The sequence below is a fragment of the Tachysurus vachellii genome, chromosome 13 (genome assembly GCF_030014155.1).
Source record: "Tachysurus vachellii isolate PV-2020 chromosome 13, HZAU_Pvac_v1, whole genome shotgun sequence".
In the NCBI taxonomy this organism is placed as follows: domain Eukaryota; kingdom Metazoa; phylum Chordata; class Actinopteri; order Siluriformes; family Bagridae; genus Tachysurus; species Tachysurus vachellii.
Window position 1 is genome coordinate 10,838,519 of NC_083472.1, and position 25,082 is coordinate 10,863,600.

Sequence of the window (25,082 nt, forward strand, 5' to 3'; positions counted from 1 at the left end):
CATTACTCTAACCAACATTATTCATATTCATCCCTGGACATTTATGTAACACGTAACCATTTAATAAGAACTGCTGAGTAGTTTAAACACTCCCTCCAGAATTTTGCATTCATTTTACTTTCTTATGATTTTTGCGGGCAAAAACGCTTCATCGTTCTGCAGCTTTTTTTTTTTTTATTTCTGATGCAACTTGCAAAAAAAATTTTTTTTTGTCGAAAACTTCTTGAATTGGTGAAACTGCAAGCATTGGATTCTTCTAACAAACTACTACCAGTGAAAGCACACTGAGCATTGTGAGCTGTAAATTTGTATAAAATATGGAAAGAATTTGTGAAAAAGTCATTTTGAAAGATTGCAAGCACCCTTCCAAATGGCAGAGGTTTATTTTGTGTTCATTTCTATGATATCACAACATGTGAAAACCTGGAGGGACTTTAAGAATAACACAGTTTATCCATTATAAAGGTTTGTAGATAAATGTAGGTAAAATAAAAATGTGAATACTCACACAATCAACTAAATGTACAGACCTGTGAATTTCAGCATAGAATGATGATGGTAACTGCATCAAAGATACAGAGAGAGAGATTTTGACCCATTAGACCCACTGATAAGAAATCATAATGCTAAAGCAACCACCGGCATTCTAGACACTTGTTTGCTAACATTTTGTTGAAGGGTGGTGTATGGAGTGATTCATTCATTCATTCATTCATCTTCTACCGCTTATCCGAACTACCTCGGGTCACGGGGAGCCTGTGCCTATCTCAGGCATCATCGGGCATCAAGGCAGGATACACCCTGGACAGAGTGCCAACCCATCGCAGGGCACACACACACACACTCTCATTCACTCACGCAATCACACACTACGGACAATTTTTTCCAGAGATGCCAATCAACCTACCATGCATGTCTTTGGACCGGTGGAGGAAACCGGAGTACCCGGAGGAAACCCCCGAGGCACGGGGAGAACATGCAAACTCCACACACACAAGGTGGAGGCGGGAATCGAACCCCGACCCTGGAGATAATAATCCTAATAATTTTCAACATATGGTGTAGCATAAAGGTACACCAAATGTTGAAAATTATTAGGATTATTATCACTCCATACACCACCCTTCAACAAAATGTTAACACACAAGTGTCTAGAGTTTAAAGAATAAAAAAAAATCAATATCTCTAATATTTAATAATTCAAGAATCCTAAGAAAGTCATATATTGATATATTGATAGGATATATTGTCCATGTTAACTACTTTTAACTATTAACTGCCTAACGAACTGAACCATGTGCTCAGACGACACAGATGAATAATAAAGTTTTGCACAACCTTGTGGAGTTGTATGCTAACTCACTGCCAATAAAGCAAATATGGAATATTAACATACCAAATAGTAAGAAAAGTGTGAAGTTGTAAATGAATATAGATTACAATTTTGATCTGTATACATAAAAGTTTTTTTGTCAATAATATAATTTGTAAGGAAAACTGCTGTAATAAATCTGAAAAGAAGTAATTTTCCTAGTGGACTCAGTCTTTTCACAGCAAGACGATTACATGTTATTTTATATACAGCTACAGCTACATCCTATACAGCTACATATACAGCTCATGCGAATATATACTTTAGGTCTAGTGCTACATGTAAGGGGATGTGTATGAATGTATTGGAACTGAACTGAGAAGAAAAACTTATTTAGTCTTATATTTATTTGTAGGACTGTAATCATTTATATCATGGTATATACATACATACATTATAAGGTATAGATCGAGATATAGCACGATATTACTGATATTGTTTTTATAGTTTTTTGGGGAATCTTGTTTCACCGACCCTCGTATATTTTTCTTTCAGGGTCCTCCTTTGCTCTCTCCGCCCCATGGAGCATGTCGCACTCAGAGCTTTCTCATTTCTCTGTGTGCACTTTGTACTTGTTCCCTCTCCACTCAGTCCGCTTAGTTCCTCATGCGCACTCGGCTCAGATTGCTCCTCGCCGAGGCACCATGTCGAGTAGCATGAGCTCATCGTGCTGCTTCATTGTGGCATTTCTGTTTGTATCCGGATGCCATTGTAAGGATAAACTTTTGGTCTTCCTCATCGATGGTTTTCGCTATGACTACATGGACGATCTACAGAACCTGCCGGGGTTTAAAGAAATTGTGTATAACGGTGTGAAAGTGGATTACATGACCCCAGACTTTCCGAGTCTGTCCTACCCGAATTATTATTCCCTCATGACCGGTGAGAAATGTGTGTGTGTTTGTATGTGTGAGTTCGAGAGAGTGAGAGAGAGAGATTGTAGTGTTCATTGATTTATTTTTGTTTTTCTGGCTGTATGTTTTATTTTATATTCCTAAAACTAAAACCTTACCCGGTTCACCTATATGTCTCTAGTACTGCAAAAGTTAATTTGGAGAAGGTTATGTATCTGTTAAGCAATGAAGGTTATGTAATATGTAATGTATAACTGTGATATATCCAGTGAGCAGGTGTGACATATGCAGTTACAGCATGCATGAAACTTTATCACAATGTGGTATTAATATATCCAGTTGTATGTTTTAGTGTTTGGCATACCATGCTATCGGTTATGTGAGATGGATGAATCATCAACTGTCCAGTTTCAGCCTGCGTCCACTGTACGTAGCCTCGGATTTCTGTTCTTATTTGACAGGACTGGAACAGAATGTCATGTCTCAGATCACATTTCCCCTGTTATGATTGGGCTGTTTGGGAAATTACATTAATCATTAGGTGTAAATGTTTTCCTTATAAAGTAACTGGTCAGAATATGACTTCACTTGTAAACAGAATATGTTGACTAGGGAAAGTTATGGCTGATTTCATTCTTTTGATCAAGGTGATCTGACATCCCTGAGAAAAAAACATAATGGAAGACGATAAAAAACAAAAGTGTCAACCAATAAACGAAGAGGCTGAAAGATGTAAAGGAGAGCAGAGACCATACGAAATATTTTAAGACCACAATTAATATGTAAATAGTGAAGTTAAAAGCATGTAAAGCAAACGGCACAGATATAATAGTGGAATTTGCAAGCAAGTACTAGTACGTTTACAGGTTTTTAGTCTAAAAGTCTATAGCATCAGCAAATCTGTATCCATCCTGAATGAAAGAAGGCAGAAAAGCAGTGTCTATCTAGGATATATACTCAATAAACCAATAGTATGGTTGTTTCTGTCTAGGCAATAATGTTGCCAGTGAATCAAAGCTAATTAATTTGACTGAAATTTACTATGGCAATTATAAAACGTTTTATTTTCCTCCAAAATGAGGAGCTCTGCAGTATAACCTATAATTTTGTATATAGTTTTTCTTATATTATATTAATACTATTATACCACTATTGCTCAATGCTATATTTTGTCATTTACAGGGAAAAAGAAGTGCCCGTAATGCCCGTTATTAAATTTTGCCCGTAATGTTTATTAGATCAGTTTTTAAATATGAAATGAAATGTAATTAAAAAGCTCACACCTACACTCTTAAAACATAGCAAGGCTGAAGAAATATCCTTCCTTCCATTTATACATTCATTAATTTATTCATTCATTTACTCTTTTGTTATAAGGTACTGGTCAGGATCATGGTGAATCAATGTCAGAACCATTAGGAATAAATGCTCTGATATACAAAGCTAGAGAGATTGAACAGTCTAGCCTGGCACCATTTATAGATTTATAAGATTTATAAATATCTTTTGTGTTTGGCAGTAACTTCAGATCAGAAACAAAGTGCTATGAATGAAAGTTATATTGTTATGACAGTGTAGAGGTTTTGTAGTGGAATGTAGACATCGCCATGGTTGAATGGTGCCATTTGACAGAGCTTAGCACAGCTAATGGCTTATCCTTCAACAAAACTCTCCATAATAATAACATAGCTAAGTGTGATTTTAGTCAGAAAATGTCAGCTCACTTTAAAGTATTTTAAGGACATTTCAGGACAGTGCAGAATTCAGTACAGTTTAATCATTTGTTATTTAATGCAATGACAAGTTGGAATTATATATCATATATTTTATGGAGGAAAACCCTGTTTATTAAAAAACTAGCATTCAAATTTTAGAGGCAGAGGCTTCTCTTTCAGATGATTTAATATACAACTTTTGGCATTTGGAAAATATTAGGAACTGTACTGTTATAAATACTGTTATATTAAGCTGTAGGAAATTTTAATACTAGGTTGTATACTGGAGTTATACTTATATTATACTTTTAATTGCTCAAACTGTTTCAGCTCTAGATAGCACGCTGCTAATGCACTTGTATATGATAAGCAGGATAATTATGTATCCAACGTGGAAAAATGGTAATCAACAAGAACATTATGTTTATTAGGACAAAATGACAGCTGCTTGATTGAAGATGATTGTAGGTGTCTGGATGGGTGTATATATTTATGCAAGAAAGATCACTAAAGATCACATTTAAATCTTTTTATATATTGATCACTATGTGAACACATGTTCCCAGTTTTATTTCGGTTGCCTATTTGGTGCATTTCTTGCTACTGTATAAATGTTTTCTGTTACTTGATGGGTTACTTGCTTCAAGGCACATTTGGAAAACTCTGTCTTTTCTGTGTTTCTACTACAGAAAGCTTACTTTTCTCTGGGCGTCCTCACTAAACCTTAACACAAAGAGTCACATTGCAGCCTTTCCCAATCACTGCAGCTGTGTAGAGATACTTTGCTGATGGTGGTTGTTTTGATTAGGCTTAAGCATTTCGCCCTCAGCCTAGGTTCGAGTCTGTCCCAATAATCACACCCAGACAATAGCAAAGAAAGTGAACAATGAAGTCAAAGCCTGACTAAAGAGAGCCTGCTGGTCCCACTACTCCCAAAGCAGACTGAAATTAGGCAAAAGAAACTGACAGAAACTGTTTGATTAATTACTTGTATAATTACAGGCTTAATCCTTCTATAGAGTTTGTCTAATGTGAAACCAGTATTTGGTATTTTATGGGCTGATTTGAGCTTTCAGCTATATTCCTGCACACACAGTGCACAGAGTACACACCTGAGCATACACGTTTTTAAAGGGTTTAGTATTGTTTAATCTAATATACCATTACTTAGCTAAATGCTTTCAACATAATATCTTAAGCAAGCTTCTATCTATCGGGTTAGACCTGGAATATAGCCAGATTTAAAAAAAAAACAATAAAACAAAACAAAAAAACAATATATAAAAGGCTGTAAAAATACATTGTTTTATTGGTGGTAATTTTTTTTTTTTTTTTTTTTACATATTTATTAAACACAGTGTTGATCAAATTAAAATGTATTTACAATAGCATAAAAATGTTTTATATGAGCTACACAGTGAATGGAAAGGCTGACACCGTGTTTTGTAATATGATATACAGTATAAGATAAGGACACCATAGTGACACAGCAAATAACTTTACTACTTAACAGCTCTGAAGCTCCCAGTGTGATTGCTGTATTCAGTTCCATATAATCAGCAGTTTAGTATCATTCATGGCTGACCCTGCTCTATGGCCCCAGGTACTTAACAAGCTGGGATTATGTGGAGAAATACTGTGCTGTACTTTATATGTGACAAAATAAAGGCTGCTCTATGTCGATGTGTGTGTGTGTGTGTGTGTGTGTGTGTGTGTGTGTGTGTGTGTGTGTGTGTGTGGAAGGAGTGGTTATAAATAAATATTTTTCAGTGTACCAGAGTAAAGATTTCACCTTATGATTCCAGCTATATGTTTAACTGTTTAAATATTTATCATTTATCATGTAATCAACTGTTAAACAATTTCTTTCATGTTCCAGGTCGACATTGTGATGTGCACCAAATGACAGGGAATTATATGTGGGATCAAAACTCATCAGAGGAATTTTTAATTGGAAGCAATCCAGGCAGCCGCCTACCAATGTGGTGGGACGGCTCTGAACCCATCTGGGTAACCCTGCAGAAACTAGGAAAGAAAGTCTACATGTACTACTGGCCAGGTCAGTGATGGTTGTGTGTGAATACTTTATATACTGATCATTTGCATTTTAAGTGTATAATATTATTCATTCATTCATCTTCTACCGCTTATCCGAACTACCTCGGGTCACGGGGAGCCTGTGCCTATCTCAGGCGTCATCGGGCATCAAGGCAGGATTCACCCTGGACGGAGTGCCAACCCATCACAGGGCACACACACACTCTCATTCACTCACACAATCACACACTAGGGACAATTTTCCAGAGATGCCAATCAACCTACCATGCATGTCTTTGGACCGGGGGGAGGAAACCGGAGTACCCGGAGGAAACCCAAGAGGCACGGGGAGAACATGCAAACTCCACACACACAAGGCGGAGGCGGGAATCGAACCCCTACCCTGGAGGTGTGAGGCGAACGTGCTAACCACTAAGCCACCATGCCCCCCTTGTATAATATTAGGACTATAAAAATAACTTGTCAATTACAATTAGATTTGTACCCAGCAAAATGAAAATTAAATTATTATTAAATTATTGCATAAAAATGTAAATTGTTTATGTGCAGGTTGTGAAGTGAAGATTCTTGGTGTAAATCCAACATTCTGTGAGAAATATGTTTCCAGTCCTTCTCTGAAGAATCTCAGTGATGCCATAGAGAATGGTCTCAATGTGCTACAGTAAGTCTTACACAGACCTCTCTAGACACAAATGAACACCACCAGACCATCAGTATAAGCAAAATTTAATTCAAAAGCAAGATCTAGGACATAGTGTATTAACAATGCTAACTATGGGTCAGGTGGCACCAAACCTAATATACGGACCATGTGATCCGCTGAGGCGATCCCGAACAGGGAGCAGTCTAAAGAACAAAAAAAAACAAAACTGTTTATTCTATTTTCTTATTCTGTGATTTGTTCTCATCAGGAACAATATGGCAGACATGGCAGCTGTGTACTATGAGAACATTGATGTAGAGGGGCACCACTTTGGTCCTGGGTCAGACCAAGTGCGGACTGCTATCCGTTCACTGGACATGGCAATCCAGACTTTAAACCGCAAGATCAAGGTCAAACACAAGTAAAGTAGTAAAGTTGTGTGTAATGAAATAAACTATAAATAAATACAGTACAATTTCTTTTGAGTTGATCTGCTTTCCATTTATACAGGAACAGACTATAATTTATATAGAAAACCTCTGAGATTTCAGTTGTGCATTTCAGGAGAAAGACTTGGAAGATAAGTTGAATGTCATCATATTTTCTGATCATGGGATGACTGACATCAAGTGGATGGATAAGGTTATTGAGGTGGATGCTTACATAAACATGTCCAGTATCATCAAGATGATGGACAGAGGCCCAGTTGTCAGTTTGTGGCCTAAACCAGAAATGCTTGAAGAGGTACGTATACTGTAGTTATTGTATTACAACTCAAGCAAGAAGATATTTAAGATAAGTGTGGCAAGTGGGCCTTGTCTTTGCTTAAGAAGTAGACTTTGTTCTATGCTTGTTTTAGATTATGCCTAGTAATCAGAATAAATGTGTGTTGACTGTGTAAGACGTTTCTGCAGAGATACTAATTTGCTAGTAAACTCAAAGGCCTCTAATGATCCTCATAAACATCTGTTGAACCTATTAACCTTTTGCAGGAAAAGACTAAAATACTTGCAGTGACATAAGAATTCACCTGTTGAACTTTTCAACATTTTGTAATATTATAATCTGGTATTAAAATGGAGTAAATTGAGATTTTTAACATTTGATTTAGGATTATTTCAAGAACTTTGTCAGAGACAAAATATTATATTAGAATATTATATTATGTTAGAAATTATATTTATATTTCTTTGTTGTCTTCATGATACATGAACATGTCTTCGAACAAACTCAAAGGCTGTCTAGGAATAAATTTATTTACATTGAGGTCATGTAACACTTTTGGCACCAGAACAAATTTAGTGTGAATACTAATGCAATCACAACTTTTATAATGAAATCATTAATAAACGATTATGAGTCCATTCTAGTTCCAGGTTGTAACACTAAAAATATATGTGCTATGGTGGATTTAGCTGATTTTACTATCAAAAGTGTTGAATTTATACCTTTTAGAATACTTTTCTATAATTCTTTTCAGGTATATACAGCATTGCAGACAGCGCAGAACATGAAGGTGTATCGGACACATGAGATCCTGGATCGCTATCACTATAAAAGTGGAAAATTTGTCTCACCATTAACACTTGTTGCTGACCCTGGATGGTTCATCACTGAGGTTAGCCTCTAGTCTAGTCTAAATGTCAAATTATGATACCAGAGATAAATTTAATAAATACAATGGTGATGTTCACAGTTAATAGTAATTTTGCAGAAGCACTTCAAGCAAAGATAGTGAGGAAAAAAAAAGAGTTAAAAGCTAATTTTCACCTAAACATTATTTGTTAGAAAATACACAGTAGATGTAGTTATATTTTGGCAACTTTTTACTGGTAGTTTAAGTCTATCTTTTAAATTAGATTGTTTTAGATTTGTGGAACTACAGCAGTTTTGGTCTTAATTTTAAACTAATCAGTTTCAGTTTCAGTCACTAAATTTGTTTTTTCCTCAATTTTTTTTTTTCAAATTTAAGGAAAACTTCTGTTTTAATATTGTAAAAATCATCTTAAATTCCACATTAAACAGAATTATCTACTTTGTCCTCTAATGTGCAGAACTAACTGTTTTTAAACTTTTTATTTGTAGAGGAAAATGTTGAACCATTTCATCATATATTTCTGAGAAAAATTCCAATTTATTTAGTTGTCATTTGTGACCATCAACAAAATTATGACTGTATGACTTATTTAGAAAGACCATTTAGGAGTAAACAATGACTTACACTGGAAAATTTGTTTAATACTACATTTTACTTACATTTATTTTTCAGTTTTTAGTGAAGTATACTTCTCAAGTCATTTATAACCAATATCTAAAAAACTCCAGTCATTACTTCATGCATTGCGGTGAAGGACCAAACCTATCTGACCAATCTAACCAGATTCTGCTTGCAGAACAAAGCTAAGCTGCCTTACTGGCAGAATGATACAGGGGAGCCTCGGGGCTGGCAAAATGGTTGGCATGGCTATGACAATGAGTTCCTGGACATGAGGGGCTTTCTTCTGGCTCAGGGACCAGGTAAACACCAAATAAATCATTATAGCTGTATATTATTTTATAGTTGGTTGAAATTGCAATAATAAGCAAAAATATATTGTCCACTTTATTAGGACCACATGTACACCTGAACATTCATGCAGTTATCCACAAACACTTCCTAATGTTGATATAGAAAAAAAACAAAAAAAAAAAATAGATTTGTAAAGTTCGTCGCGACAAACTTTGATGTTGGCTTTGACGGTGCAAGTATTCGCAAAGGCTGAGGCACAACCGGAAGGCCAGTCGGTACACCAATTTAAAACTTTGTTCAGGGTATCACCCTAAAAGAGCTGGCTGAGTTTGGTGTAGATAGTTTGAAAGCTTGCCGAGTTATAAACCTCTAAAGTTTATAATGGGAGTCTATGAGGAAAAAAGGCCATTTTGGGACCCGGTACCGGAAGTACCGGTACTCGGATCGCTTAGAAAAGTAAAAGCAACAAACTTCAGACCAGGGTCTACAACATATCTGAATTTGGTGCATGTGGCTCAAAAGCCCTAGGAGGAGTTACTCTTGATAAATTTTTGTCTAAGCTTAAATAGAAAAACAGAATATTGGCTTCTACAAAGCCAACATAAAAACCTTAAGTGAGAGTCAGTTATTTGGGTGGAAACACATTGTTGTTAATAGAGTTCAGTGGAAAATGGCCAGAGTGGTTTGAGCTGCCAGGAAGGAAATACTAACTCAAATAATTTCTCTGCACAGCCATGGTGAGCATTAGTGATGTCAGGCATTGATGAACTGAGATTGCTTTTCAGCTGTACACAAACCTTTGGCCATATATTGTAGAATAAACTTAAGCTATGTAAAGTAAAATAAATGATTTTTTTTTTAAAAAACAAAATCCAAATCCTGACATACAATAATGAGGAAAGAGCCTTCGTGTGATAGGGGTACAGCCTAGTTAGCTTAAAGTGTATGAATATGAAAATGAACTCATGTATTTAATATTTATGTTTTGTCATAAAACCCTTCCTTATACTATACTTATGTTCAATCTGAACAATGCTGTAATTCTATTAATGCCTTGTCCCATCTCTGCATGTTAGCCTTCAAGAGGAACTTCCGAGCAGGGCCAATCAGATCAGTGGATGTGTATAACTTAATGTGCAACACCCTTTCCATCCATCCTCTTCCCAATAATGGCTCCTGGTCTCGGGTGGAGTTTATGCTGACGGGCTTTGCTGATGCTGTGCAGCCCATGCTGCTTTACAGCGCTGTGCTGGCAATCCTGGTGATGCTACTGTCTGCTCAGATTTAGACACAACACGCACATCTTCCTTCTGCAGAACTGCAGTCGGGCTTTAATCAGTGCTTTATAAGGACCTTTTGATGGTCAACTGATGATCTCAGATCTACATATATAATAATTCTTATGTTTCAGCACACTATATCAGAAAATGTGGAATACAATAACTAGAAATCTCAGTGAAAACTGTACATATAGCTTTGTAGGCTGTGTGGGTTAATAAATAATGATCCAACTCTTGGCACATACACAATAACTTAAGCATATTTAAGGTCTGATACCTGTTGTTTTAATGACCTGCTACACTATAACATTATGACACATGCTTTTAGTTCTATTACACTTTTTAAATTTCTATATACTTTGCATTTAGAATGCTTTTGTACCCAATCTATTTTTAATAGTAGTAAAAATCTGTGGTGATTTTTTTTTACCAAACTCCAAATTTTTGCAATTTAACTCTGTTTTCTGACTATTTCTGAATCTGATTGTATGTGTGAGGTTTAGTAATCATTACATTTTTTTAAATAAAGGAGAGGGTTTTGTCCTATTTTATCGGTAACACTGTGTTGCATTTCATCTCATGTTCACTGCTGTGTGTGTGCACTTTGGATGGGTTAAATGCAGGAGAACAAATTCTGAGTATGGGTCACCATACTTAGCCGTATGTCACGTCACATTCATGTTGATATGGCTCATTTTGCTTAAACTGATGCTGGAAACAACTTTATTATTCCACTAGTCATATTTTACCTCTTGCTAACAGAGAATTGGTTTGCCTCAAATAACAAAGGCTTATTAAGCCATTAAGAAAGCTAAAAATTACTAAGATTTTTCCTGCTTTTGTGTGAATGAAATTAAAATTGTTTTAGTATTCTACTAAATGAAAGAAATAAAACTTTTCATAAAGGCCAAATATCCAGTAAGTCAGGCATATTTATTACAACAAAGGACCTGTATGAGGAGAACATATATAATTTTTTTTCTTGATCAACTTATGGCTCTGACAATAGGATATAACACAGTAATGGACTTTGTCACATTAATCCTATTTATTAGGCTTTATTGCTTGTATTTATTGCATCTTTGAAAAATCTGTGTTCATTCTCTAATACTAATGGGTCATTTCGTGTTCTTTAAAGTGGAACAATGCTGCGATAATGAGGTGGCTGTCCCAAATACCCACCTTCTAGAGACACATACTGTAGGTGCTGTGCTGGGAATGATCGACTAAACTTATTGACTAATATCTTGACTAAACTTATTGACTAATATCTGTGGTAGACCTTTGGTGTTCAATTTCTTCTATCAAATGAGGTAAAGATAAACTGCCTGATAAACTGCACAGCAATAGATTGGCTATAGGCAGTAAATATACCTAGTGGTGTGGTGTAAAAATTACCAGCATGTATGAAGTATTCATATCAATAAAACTCATAAAATGTGTGAATTTAAATATTTGAGGCAGTTTAGAGGGAAAATTGAGTTTAGAGAGACACATTAGAAGTAATGACAAAAGACGCTTTACCAGTTAAACAGCAGATGTCACAAAAACACAGATTATTTTCTTACAGACACACAAATCCATAAACTAAAAACCATACTGTTTTTTTGCTGGTGCTTTTATATTATTATTAATTATAATGAATTTTATTTTTTTGTTTATTAACAAGAGACTTCAGTAAAATTCTTCACACTTGTGAACACATTAACGACTCATTTTAAACTCAATATTGTAGTAAGCTGTAAGCATATTTTGTTTACCATTTGTTTGTTGTGTCATTTCAGTTCAGTGTTACAGAACTCAAATGCACAATAACGTTAAGTTTTATTTTTCATACCCCACAACATTTCCTGATCTCTCACATGAATATAACATTATTTTCCACAAGTCTAGAATGAAAGACAGAAACAACCTCACTTCTTCTCTGACTGCCATTTAGCAATTCACTGCCCCACTGTGCTGGTTCACTGACATGCCTGCAATTGTTCGATTTGTCATAAAATTGATGTCGTATAGTGCTTGAAGCAAAAATATATCCACACTGACTTTTACCTATATAGCCCAAATCAACAGCTGTACAGAGCCTCTAGTATAACATATTCTCTTTAAGCACAGTATACATTTGAATATTATGGATGCCTGACTACTGAACATCCCATTACAAAACCATTACACAACAGTCCGCACTCTTCTGAGAAGGCTTTCCCCTAGATTTTGAACCATGGCTATAGGGAATTGTTTCAGCAATAAGAGCACAAAAGGTCAGTCAGTGATGTCTGACAAGAAAGCCCGTTATGTTCACTCACTCACTCACTCACTCACTCATTTTCTACCGCTTATCCGAACTACCTCGGGTCACGGGGAGTCTGTGCCTATCTCAGGCGTCATCGGGCATCAAGGCAGGATACACCCTGGACAGAGTGCCAACCCATCGCAGGGCACACACACACACTCTTATTCACTCACGCAATCACACACTACGGACAATTTTCCAGAGATGCCAGTCAACCTACCATGCATGTCTTTGGACCGGGGGAGGAAACCGGAGTACCCGGAGGAAACCCCCGAGGCACAAAGCGGAGGTGGGAATCGAACCCCCAACCCTGGAGGTGTGAGGTGAACGTGCTAACCACTAAGCCACCGTGCCCCCCCACCCCCGTTATGTTCAGTTCATCCAAAAAAATTATCACTGAGTTGAGGAAAGATCTCCTGTTCAGATCACTTAACACTAACCTTGGTAAACTATGTCATCATGAGCTTCACTTTGTGCACAGGGGCATTGTCAAATTGTTCAAATGCAATTGTATGCTAAGGAATACACTGACATTCTACGTAATTGTGGGTGTCCTATAAAGCATCCCAAAAAACTGCTCATGAAGATTTTATATGTTTGGTGGGGTAAAGTTGTTAGGACAAAAGCTGGAGAATGTTCAATGGTCAATAAACCTTTGAACATTCCTAGCAGCAAGGTGAAATCCATTACTGCAAAGTGGAAAAACATGCCGCAAGCCTAAGATCAAGATCATCACTAACAAGATCAGAATGTTCCTCCAAATGCAAAGTGCATGGGCAAGAAGGGCAATTGTCAGAACTGTATGACACAAGAGGAGTCACACAACTTGCTTTTTTCAGACGTCAACAATATCTTTGTCTCTTCACTGATCCGGTCAGTGACAGAAACCATACAAACCTGGACATATTGTTACGTGTGCACAGAGACCCAGTGCTGGTTTCACTTATATTATTATCTACCAAACTTAAATCTTCATACGTCTCAACAATAGTATCTTAATTTTCAGCATTGAAACATCACATTAAAGGTGGGGTCTCCATTGTTTGAGAAATGCTTCAGAAAACTGCGTTGGGCCGGCAAACAAAACAGAAACAAAACAAACGTGTAGCCAATTGAGCAGATGTCTTGTCAGAAAGTGGTTTTAACATTGACATGGCGGATAAAAACAAAGAAAGAAAGCGAAGAAAGGCTTACGATAAGGCAAGAAGTAGGACCCGTGTTAATATAGGATCAGCTTTCCAGCGCTGGAGAGAACTGAAGGAGCGGGAAAGCCTGCGATGGGACGCCGAGGTTGCTTTTTTCCTTCTCGATAGGTGAGTAACGTTGGTTTTTCTTTGTTTCACAGAACTAATATATGCCGTTCTTTGCATGATTATGCTTGTGTGTCTTTTTTGCTTGTTTGTTTATCTGCAATCGTATTGTTCTTCCCTTCAGCTATGATAAAGACACATTTCTTTCCATTAGTTGCCTGGGTTACGTATGTGTGTGTGGGCGGAGCTATCAATACAGGGGTAGGACCCATTTGGGTTAGGGGCGGGTTTGTTTTGGTGATTTCAAATGTCGACATTGGCTTTCCAACAACGGAGACCACACCTTTAAACGTGATCAGAGCGACCTGATTGACTGACCCATTAAGTGTGGCGAGGCTTCGCTCTGATCACTGATTGGTCGATAAGGCTCACGTGTGCCATGGAGACGCGCTTCCTCCGCCTAACGGCTGTCGTGACGACAACCATCCTAACCTAAACACAACCCAAAGCGATTTGGATTCTGATATCCATTTGGTCTTAACGCTGTCAGATGTGGATTTATAGCGGATTTCACGTATCCGGAATGCGAGGATTTTCTGCGTTGTTTTTTATTCGCAGGATTGTAAACTTGAGCCCTCGCGCACAGCTACGTAAATGAATGTGAACATAGCGGTTAGCTTTTAAAACACCGGCGTCCAAATTAGCCAAACAAACCTGATAATTGTCTGTTTGGTATTTGGTTAGTTTATATTTAGTTTAGATAGCGGTGGGTTATTTTTTCTTTGCACTTGCTCTATGCTTGTTCGGTTAACTCGAGGACTGTATAAATAACTCGGCGGTTTTTTTTTAGACGAGGTTAAACTAGCCAAAGCTAGAATGTGGACTCTGTAGCTACTCGTGTTTATACGCAGTCTGGCGTTTTAAACTCCAGCTGTCTTTATGCACAGCAGTTTACAGGTCACCGATACCGTCGAGGTAACAAAAGTAAGATGCTAGTTAGCAGAGCTGTACGTTTCCTTTGGGTTTTCGGCGTTGAGTAGCAGTCGAGCCTGTACGTAGCTCTTTGATCCGTTAAAGGAGATATAAGTTGGCTAATGAATGAAAGCTGGGTGAACTCGAAGGGCATAAAGTCTGTCCTGTTCTCGCCTGTGAGGCCATGTCATTTCCAGCAGCATGCATGTCACTGGCAGCAGCAGCAGTAGTGGTAGCGATGCCCCCATGCCAAGCCCCTCAAGCCGCCTCCTGCCAGCGTTCACTCTGGGCATCGCGGTGGCCGCGGTGCTCTTTCAGTCCGGATACGGAGGACTTACTATAACCTCGTTTTTCCTCAAGCTATTCATTTACATCTCCTTCGTCCTGTTCTGCTTCCTTTTGGGCAGTTTGGGCTCGATTGTCAAGAAGAGTCCACCAAAGATTATCCTATTTGATCCCACCAAGGAGCACTCGCACAAGCTGCAGGATATATTCAACAAATTAATGGTAAGCAGATAAACATCAATTTCCAATCACTCGTTAACCCCAAAATTCTGTTCTTCTTTCATCCCTCCATCCATCCATCCATTAATTCATCCATCTTCAGTAACCGGTGTATCTTAGACAGGGTCATGGTAGATCCTCAGACTGGGTGTGATGCAGGATTAAACCCTGGATGGGATGACAGCACATCCCAGAACAGCGTGGGCACAGTGTGGTTGGGATGCCACTCCTGAGCCGAAAACAGGCCGTCACAAAACATTCAGCTATTCAAATTGTGTTTAGAAAAAGTCCACTGGCGCTAGTAAAATGTACAGTCCATTGCTGATCATGCCTGATACACTCATACCAGGGCAACACTTGCTAAGATGCCACTACCATGTCAGTGTCACTATGTGTGTTGAGATTATTATTTGAATGACCATTGGATGGAGTTCGGTGAGACGGCTCATCTGGACTCTATAAACAGTTGGGTAATTGTATACACTTGGCTGTAAGGTGTACCTAAAAGTGTACCTAGTTTGTTTAAATCTTTAAGATCAATAAACAGTTTTTATTTATTTATCTGTCACTTGAATGTAATACTCCACTTGTTTGTGATCACATCCCTATGTTTTTGGTACAAAACATTGTGCAAAGGTGTAGAGTTGTAAACACAGGGTTCTTGCAGATAAACACAGGTTTATTGGCCAAGTGTGTTGACACACACAAGGAATTTGGTTCCAGCTGTTTGAGACTCTCAAAAGTACAGACATAAATAACATTATACTATACAAGACAAGATAAAACAAGAAAATGCAGACATTGTGATACAATATAGACAGTATGAAATATGAATACAGAATATATGACTGGTCAGTTATGTACATAAAGTGTTAGAAGTGCATGGTAGTGCAATTAGAAATATTGTGTAATATTTTGTTTTGTACAATATACAGCAGCTGTAGTGTGTGTGACATATACGGATGATGTGATGACTGTCAGTTGTGATAATGCAGTACTTGTAGATATGAAGCGGGGAATATAATTATGGTGAGTTGTTAATCAGGGTGATTGCCTGGGTAAAGAAACTGTTCCTGTGTCTGGCAGTTTTAGTAAGCAAACCTATGTAGCACCTGCCAGAAGGGAGAAGCTGAAAGAGGTTGCGTCCAGGGTGTGAAGGGTCAGTAGTGGTTTTTCCTGCCCGGTTTCTGGCTCTTGTGTCGTACAAGTCCTGGGGAGTGGGCAGGGGGGCACCAATTATTTTTTCCACTGTTTTTACTGTGTGTTGCAGTCTGTTCCTGTTCTGTTTAGTTGCTGCTCCAAACCAGATGGTGATGGATGTGCACAGGACAGAGTCAATGACTGCATCAACAGCTCCTGTAGCATCAACAGCTCCTGTAGCAGACCGTACTTCCTTAATTGGCGTAGAAAGTACATCCTCTTCTGGGCTATGTCTGTGATAGAGAAAAGAGGGACTCCAATGATCTTACTAGCTGTCCTTACTATCTTCTGCAGGGTCTTGAGACGGTGCAATTCCCGAACCAGACAGTGATACAGCTGCTCAGGTTGAACTGGTATTGAGTGAGCAGGTGAAGTTCTCCGGCAGATGAACACCAAGGAGTTTGGTGCTCTTGACAAGCTCCGTGAAGGAACTGTCAATGTTCAGTGGAGTGTGGTCGCTCTGTGCTCTTCTGAAGTCAACAACCATCTCTTTAGTTTTATCAACATTCAGAGACAGGTTGTTGACTCCACACCAGGCAGTTAGCTGTTGTACCTCCTCTCTGTATGCTGCCTCATTGTTCTTGCTGATGAGACCCACCACGGTCGTGTCATCAGCGAACTTTATGATGTGGTTCGATCTGTACATTGCTACACAGTCATGAGACAGCAGAGTGAACAGCAGTGGACTGAGCACACAGCCCTAAGGGGCACCAGGGCACAGTGTGGTGGTGCTGGAGATGCTGTTCCTGATCCGGACTGACTGAGGTCTCTCATTCAGGAAGTCCAGGATCCAGTTACAGAGGGAGGTGTTAAGGCCCTGCTGGCTCAGCTTTTGAATCAGGTGCTGTGAAATGATTGTGTTGAATCCTGAACTGAAGTCAATGAACAACATTCATACATATGTGTCTTTATTATTCAGTTGGGTGAAGGCCAGATGAAGGACCGTGGCAATTGCATCATCTGAATAGAGTGGTTCGATTATAGGATATCTGTTATTAAACGTGGGTTTGGCTTTATATTTAAGTGGGTAAATGTACAGTCATTAAATTAAAGCATGCAGTATTAAGTAGACAAAACACTGTACAACGTGCTGTTTGTGCTTACATGAAAAAGGCAGCTCAGACATGGAGTTAAATCAATAACTGTAATTCTGTTCTGACTGTACCAGCTAGTTAGCTAGCTATAAACATCCACATCTGAGATGGGAGAAGCTGTTCCCAGGAGTGCCACAGCCTGGGCACATCAAAAAGCTAGGCTTCATGGAACAGTGGCAAGCCATATCTAATCTTATGCGGATTTTGACATCACTATTACAGTGAAGCATTATATTGCATGCTATCTTTGATCCCTTTTTTCATTACTTAAACTATACTGGTTTAATTGACCATTTCAATCGGTGTCACAGGTGATCTTATGTAGATTTATGATCTATGTAATGGCTAAGAAGTAATTTCACTTCAAAACTACAAAAAGGTTCAGGAGGGGTGAATATTTTTCTCTGTAGTTACATATATCAGGAACTCTATATAATGTATTTATTCATAATTACATTAAAAATAGTTCATAGTCATAATGAATGAACCTAAATATCGATGAGTGGTGAAGCCCTGGGTGCATGACCACACGGGATGCCTGCTTGTTCTTGTTAAATACAGTGTGTTTTGCAGTGGGTGCAATTCAAGGTTTCCAGCGAACTTACTCTAGTCCAGTAGTGTCGTATGATTTATATCATTCTGTGCTTAAATTGTGTCTGTCTGTGTTTTGTGTTCCACAGGGAAGGTTTTCTGTACCACTTCTAGACTTGGCACAGACCAGACGAGTAGTGGTGTCGCATAATGTGGACAAAGCACTAAAAGAGGGTGAGTAGAAAAATCATAACTAAAGGAAATCATCGCAAATAATCTTGCTCGTTGTGGCACTACCAGGAAAATTCCATCAGTGCTTCTCATGGTCAACACTTGATTATGATGAACAAATAACCCTAAAGCAGAGGTCATATGACTCATAGTTTATGTGTAAACAAATAGTCATTCTTCCTTTTGGAGTAAAAAGGAGTAGAATAGAGCAAAGCAAATCTAAATACAGCTAGAAAGCCTGGAAAATACATGTGAACAAATTTCATGTCTCTCTAAACCCGAAGTGATGGATGAGGGCAAGCTGAGCTGAATTGTTTGCTGTTGTTATTGCATAGGGGAGGAGGACAGAATCATGTGTCTGAGTGATGCTGATGTCAAAGCACTACTGCCTCAAGGCTTTGTGTGTTTTTTGCATGCTGAGGTGCTTTTTTGCTCAACTCTGTTGTACAGAGTGGTTATCTGGGTTACTGTAGCATTTTTCTCAGCTTGAACCATGGTTTTGCTGTTCTCTGTTGCCCTGTCTCATCAAGATGTTACCAAATGCAGAGCTGCCACTCCCTTTTTTTTCCTTTTTTTTTTCTTCTTTAAATAAAACATTTTTGAGTAATCCGTAGACACTATTGTGTGTGAAAGTCCCTGGAGAACCACTCAAACCAGTCCATCTGGCACTAACAATCATGCCATGGTAAAAATCACTGCGATCAGATATTTCCTCATTCTGATGGTTCACGTGAACTTTTCACGATGCTTCTGGCTCATACCCATATGATTTTATGCACCGCCCTGCTGCCAATTGATTGGTTGATTAGATAATAAGTGTTCCTAATAAAGCTGTTGCAGCGTACAATCTGATGCCAGATGAAATTCCAACTTCATAAATGTTCTAACACAGAGCATGTGTTAGTGAGCGGAGTTAAAGTGTCATTGATTAGCAAACCTTGTGGCCACTGTGGCAATGGATGCTTTCAGTAATCTAAAGATTAGCATAGACAAGTGCACATTAGATTTAGTAAATGAATGAACATAAGTGATTGCTCCACAGGAAAGCAAAATAATACAGGACTAAAAGCGAAGTAGAATTACCCTGCAAGCCTAACGTACATAATGTGTATAATATTTGCTAATTTCCATCCAAAACCTAGATCCTTATCACATTTAACTGGGTAAGGGTTATCAGGAGGGTTCTCCAAGAAAAAATTGCTTATGGCAAACCAGTGTGTAAACAAACATACAGGGGTACAGTGCCCTCTTCCACATACATGAGCTCCCAGAAATACACCATCCCAGGCAGCAGGAGCGATCTATCTCTCTAGGATTTTTCTAGAATCATCAGGACTTGAACTTGCAATGTCCTGTTGATAGGATGAACCCTTTTTATTTTGGAATCTCTTAGGCTCTGTATCTGAATGCTTGCTCCTACCTGCATGAAGGTAAAAAAAAAAAAAAAAACCACTTGCTACAGAGACTTTCAGTCCACACCAATGTTTTGAAGCTGTGTGCTTCAAAATATTGCCAGCATATAGCTTTTCTTTTACAGTGCTATACTTGCTCACTTAGCAGATGTAGGTTGTGCTAAAACAAACCATGTATGAATCACCATTAGCTAGCCCAGACTGTTCCTAGAGGTCTTGTCAAATTTTGCCCTGTGCCACAAGACTTTCCCTCTCATTCCTCCATTCATACATTTGTGTATAATCCACTAAAATGCTCCGAGCACGTACACGTCTACGAAGCTCTATATTTATATTTGTGACCCTGTACGCCCAGTTCAGCACAGTGAAACAAGTGCTTGAGGAACACAGCACGTAGGCTGACACTTGAAAATTGCATTGGTTAGTTGAAAACAGTCTGTTTATTGTAGTTATAGTCATTTTGTTCTGTGGCTCACCCAGCTGTGGTGCAGTACTTGAAAATAGTGTACCTTTCCATTAGCTTTTTTTATTAATGCACAAATCCTTACAAAACATTCCAGTGGTTGTCATTGCCTGTCATACAGTTTATCTCATATGAAAGAACTCTGACTGATTTTTATATAGAAATTGATTTTGCTTTTGTGGTTTGTTTGTTCTGTTTGTACACTTCATTTAGTATGTCAGAACCACTAGCAAATGCAAAAACTGTTTTTGTTGAGCTTTTTAGCAAGATGAGGAATGGTATAACTACAAATTTTTTTTGTTGTTTTTGGAAAAGCACAAATTAGCATTTTGAAATCTTTTATGACACTGTGCTACTTATTCGTGTGCTACTGTGCAGTTTGCCTGTGTGATACAAATGGACATTTGTCTGGACTGCACTTGACAGTAGATGTACTGATGTTATTAGAGGTAATTAAATACTTTTCATTTACAGTTGTTGAAGTACTGGTCATTAGTTCTGATTATGTTCATATATGTGTGTGGTTATTAGAAGATCATTAGAATTAATGTTTGTTCGTACCATTAATGTACAGGTCAGTAGTAGCTTCAAAATATTGGCCATTTAGTTTTGATCATAATCACATAAATGCACTCTTCATTAGTACTGATTATCAGTATTGTTCAAGTCCTAGTTTTTAGAATCGACTATCAGAAATATCTTATTACTGCTTATAAGAACTGTTAAAGTACTGGACATGTACTTAGGCATGTGCCAGGTTTTAGGAGAACTGTTCTGTTTGTCTTTCTTTATATATAATGAAGTAATATGCTCATATTTTATTATTTTATCCTATTAATACTAATTAGTAAGTATTAATACTGTAATTATTATTAGTATACTTGACTAATTAGAATTATGGCACTGCAGCATTGTAGTGACTGGAACAGTGAGCTTTAGGATTCTTGCCCAGAGCTGACTTACGCATGCTTTGTGGTTGTATTTGAAAATAGTGAAGCTCTTGCACTACTGGGCATTCATTCAAGCCTTGTCGAGCCCTGTTGAGCCAATGAGTTATGCAGTACAGATGACGCTGTGGTCAAAGACGTAGACTTTGCTCATGTGCACAATCATCTCAGTATAATACTAAAATACAGAATAATCTGCATTTATGGCACTTACTCATTTCAGAGTATCTTGATTTATTAATGCTCACATTGGTGGGCAGTAAAAGAGAATTTCATGACTTCCTATGTATCATGTTGTTTAAGCTTGATATCAAAATACTAATGAAAGCAGTAAGTACCATATTTACATAGGCATATTATATAATGGCATATTTAAAAAAAACGACAAGATTCTCTACAAAGATGGATAGATCATCCTACTATTACCTGTAGTGGTCACATAAAACATTCTGTTTCATAATGAATTGCTAATTACTAATATGATATTTTTTACAGCTGTCCTGGTTCTGTTTGTTCAAATTGGAACAAATGTGTGGTTCTGGTGTACCTTGTTTATGACTTTTAGTCAGTGATGCTGTGGGGTAGGTAGAATTGTTTATAAACCTTTATTCAAAGAAAGGCTCTCATCTGTTTTTTTTCCTACTTATGGTAACTGGGATTTCAAGTGTCTTAATACCGTAACAGGAAGTCTGTTCAGAAAAACAACATGGAATTTACAGCAGTTAAATGTTCACTGTAAGATTGAGTGACTAGAAGAGGCTTGAAAGTGAAAGCAGGTTAACATGAATCTCATTAACAGCATAATAACATAGACAGATGGAAATTATATGTATGTGATAAGCACAAGTGGGACAACACAGGAAAACTGAATCTTTTGAACAAACCCTAGGTGTATATTGTAAGAGGATTGATGAACAGGAAAAGGAAGTGCAGGGTAAAAGGGATTGTCGAGTCAGCACACAATGTTGCTTATTCATTCGTGTTGGAAAAAAAAACTAGTGTTCAAGCTACAGCTCTTTTCAGACACAAGCTGTTTTACCATTCGAATATTATGCACATAAAATACATTTATACAGTAAAAACAAATCAAATCAAATTATATATGTTTGATGACAGCCACTGTTTAAAAAGAACTCTGACTTGCCAAAAATAATAAGAACTGCATATACATATAACTTTTAAATACATATAACTTTTAAATAATATAGCAAACTTTGTAAACATTTTATTCTTCCTTTTGTTATTATTACTCCATCATTTAGATTTACGATCCCTTATTTCAGGTCCTACACATGTTTGATTTTGTGGTTTGCCATTCCACAAGACTAGAATGCTTCTTTTAATAATTCAATACCTGCTTCTCCTTTGAAGGCTTTTTTGTGGTGAAGCACTGATTGGATACATGAGTCATTTCTTCACATCATGGCATTGTTCTGTATGGCTTTAAGTAGTATTTTGTTAGACTTATGTTTATGACTAGATCTGATAAATAAATCGTTTTGGCAGTAGATTGAGATCTTCATGTTGCCATTATAAAATAAATACTATTACATCTTTTACTTTTGTCTGGTTCCTCGAAAAATGAAAAAAATCGAAAAATAGATTTTTAATCAGTACAAAAGAAAAGCCTGTTTTCTCCCCACTCATATTTGTCCATCAGTAACCGTGTGGGTGGCTCATACATGATAAGTGATAAGCCTGGCTTTTTTATACTATCATGTGTTTGCATTTATTCGAAAGGGAAGCGATTTAGAGAGGTGAGGCTATCGGGGCACAACTAAGATCTGAATGCATTTCCAAGCTCTTGTTATATATTATGTCTAGTAAAATTCTCTGTTTGTTTGTGTTAGATGTGTATATAATGTACTAATGGAAATTGAATGCTGTTATTCCAATAAGAGAGCTGCTCTTAAACTACTGAAGTCTAACTGTGCTTTCTCTGGCTATATGTGTGGAAGCTACTAGTAAGGATATCTGAAATGTACTGCCTTGCATGCTTGCACATTCAGGTCAGCACGTTCTTTTCATTTTCTTTGGCCTTGCACATATTTTGCAAGACAGATGAGATCATGCGGGTTTGACTAGCACAGCGTCATGATGTACTGCTACCACTGTGATCCAGATTAAACCCAATTGCCAGTTTCAACTGAATGTATACTTGCAATAACACCCACCAGTCATTAACAGAGCGTTGATATGAGTATTCCTGGTACGGCTGGGATTGATTGTGTCTCAGCTGTATGTCTGTGTGTTTAGCTCTATATTTATCACACTACTGTATAGATGCCTTTGTCTGTCTCTCTCTCACACTCACACACACACACACACACACACACACACAGAGCATTGAGGCATGCCTTAGAGGCTTTATATTATTAATTATTAATAGCATTAATTTCATTTTTAATCTTGTACGTGAATGTTACTGCTAGAATTCAACTTAACGAGACCCTGAAGCCTTTGACTGTTTGAAGATCCCTGATGAAAATCTTAAAGTATTGTCCAGCCATCCATCGATCCATTCAAGTATTTATGTATGTTAGGCAAAACCACACAGGCAATAACCACACAGACAATATCTAAGGATTGAGCTGGGGAGCTGGGCCACCAAGTTTTGGTTGTTGAAAATGCCAAACATTCATTCTTTGGCTGTTGTGTTAAAAATCAGACTGATGCTTCAAGCTCTTACTGTTGAGCTGCAGCAGGGAAGAATGGCACAAAATGTGATTGGCTTAGCTTTTTACAAATGGGTTGTTGTATTTAGAGTTAATTCTTTTGCAGACAGACACAGACATGAAGTGGCCTCAGAGTTGCAGTTGTTTGCGATTGTCAGTACTCTCTTGGCAGTAGTACCAACCTACAGCCATCTGTTGCTTGGAACCAGGTCCCTTTGTCCTCTTCAGATAGTCTCTCCAGAGCTGTTTGTGCCTCTCTTACAGGGCCATTTTTCTGCTTAATGCAGCTCTAAAGCCGAAGCCAATGGTGGCGCTGAAACCAGTACTTGTCAGAACAGCTCAAATGGCATGTTTTGACAAACAAAAGAGTCATTTGATCCAGTTCAATTTGCTTTTGTGATGATGTACTGGTGTTTATGAATTATTCAGAATTGAATCCAAATTGTTCCACATGCCTTCTGTGAAGTTCTGAGCTACATTTAATTTGGTGATGAATTGGTAAATGTCAGTCACTCTGTGCTTTACTCTGAAGTTTCTGGGTTGACGCAGCCATTGCATAGTAATGAATGGTCAGTGTTTTATTGAGGCTTACTTAACATATCATTTGGATTGACATTTAAAAAGATTTACTAAATGAGATGTGGCTTTAAAATTGACACCCTATCTTCTTTCCTTTTTAGTGTTTGACTACAGCTATAGAGACTACATCCTGTCCTGGTATGTGCCTCTGAGTCTAGATGAAGGCCAGTTGTATCAGATGCTGGCTGAAGATTTCTGGGAAATGATTAAACAGCTGAGGACTCGCCTTTCCGAAGTGGACGTTGTCAATGTAGTTTGTAACAACATGGTTAAGAGCCTCCATGGCCATTTCTGTGACCTCAAGGCCTCGAACACCAGGTATGCACCTTTAGTCCTTTTTATTAGTCATGCCAATGTTCTGGCAGTTTAACATTTCACATAGTTAATCAGATTGCTAGGTTTTTTGTTTTTAATGACTTTGAATTAGCTTCAAGGCATATTTTAATTTCAATTTTTCAATTATAAGGTTTTGATCATTTATTAGTTGATTATATTATTAC

At 37.7% G+C, this 25,082-nt stretch overlaps 2 protein-coding genes across 2 annotated transcripts in view; both read left to right on the forward strand.

Annotated features, from left to right (window-relative positions):
- The first annotated feature begins 1,954 nt into the window (after positions 1-1,954).
- On the forward strand, positions 1,955-11,301 carry enpp6 (ectonucleotide pyrophosphatase/phosphodiesterase 6). The gene is made up of 8 exons (XM_060885623.1): positions 1,955-2,254; positions 5,821-6,000; positions 6,549-6,660; positions 6,911-7,052; positions 7,207-7,386; positions 8,123-8,260; positions 9,036-9,159; positions 10,228-11,301. Exons 1-8 carry the CDS (start codon positions 2,017-2,019, stop codon positions 10,437-10,439), a joined length of 1,326 nt encoding a protein of 441 aa, XP_060741606.1. The 5' UTR covers positions 1,955-2,016; the 3' UTR covers positions 10,440-11,301.
- Positions 11,302-14,419: 3,118 nt separating this feature from the next.
- The window catches only part of snx25 (sorting nexin 25), a 34,864-nt gene continuing 24,201 nt past the window's right edge, over positions 14,420-25,082 (forward strand). The window contains exons 1-3 of the mRNA XM_060885000.1: positions 14,420-15,453; positions 18,425-18,509; positions 24,684-24,900. Coding sequence (XP_060740983.1) covers positions 15,148-15,453; positions 18,425-18,509; positions 24,684-24,900 — 608 coding nt within the window. The 5' untranslated portion in view covers positions 14,420-15,147. The remainder of the gene's footprint in view (positions 15,454-18,424; positions 18,510-24,683; positions 24,901-25,082) is intronic.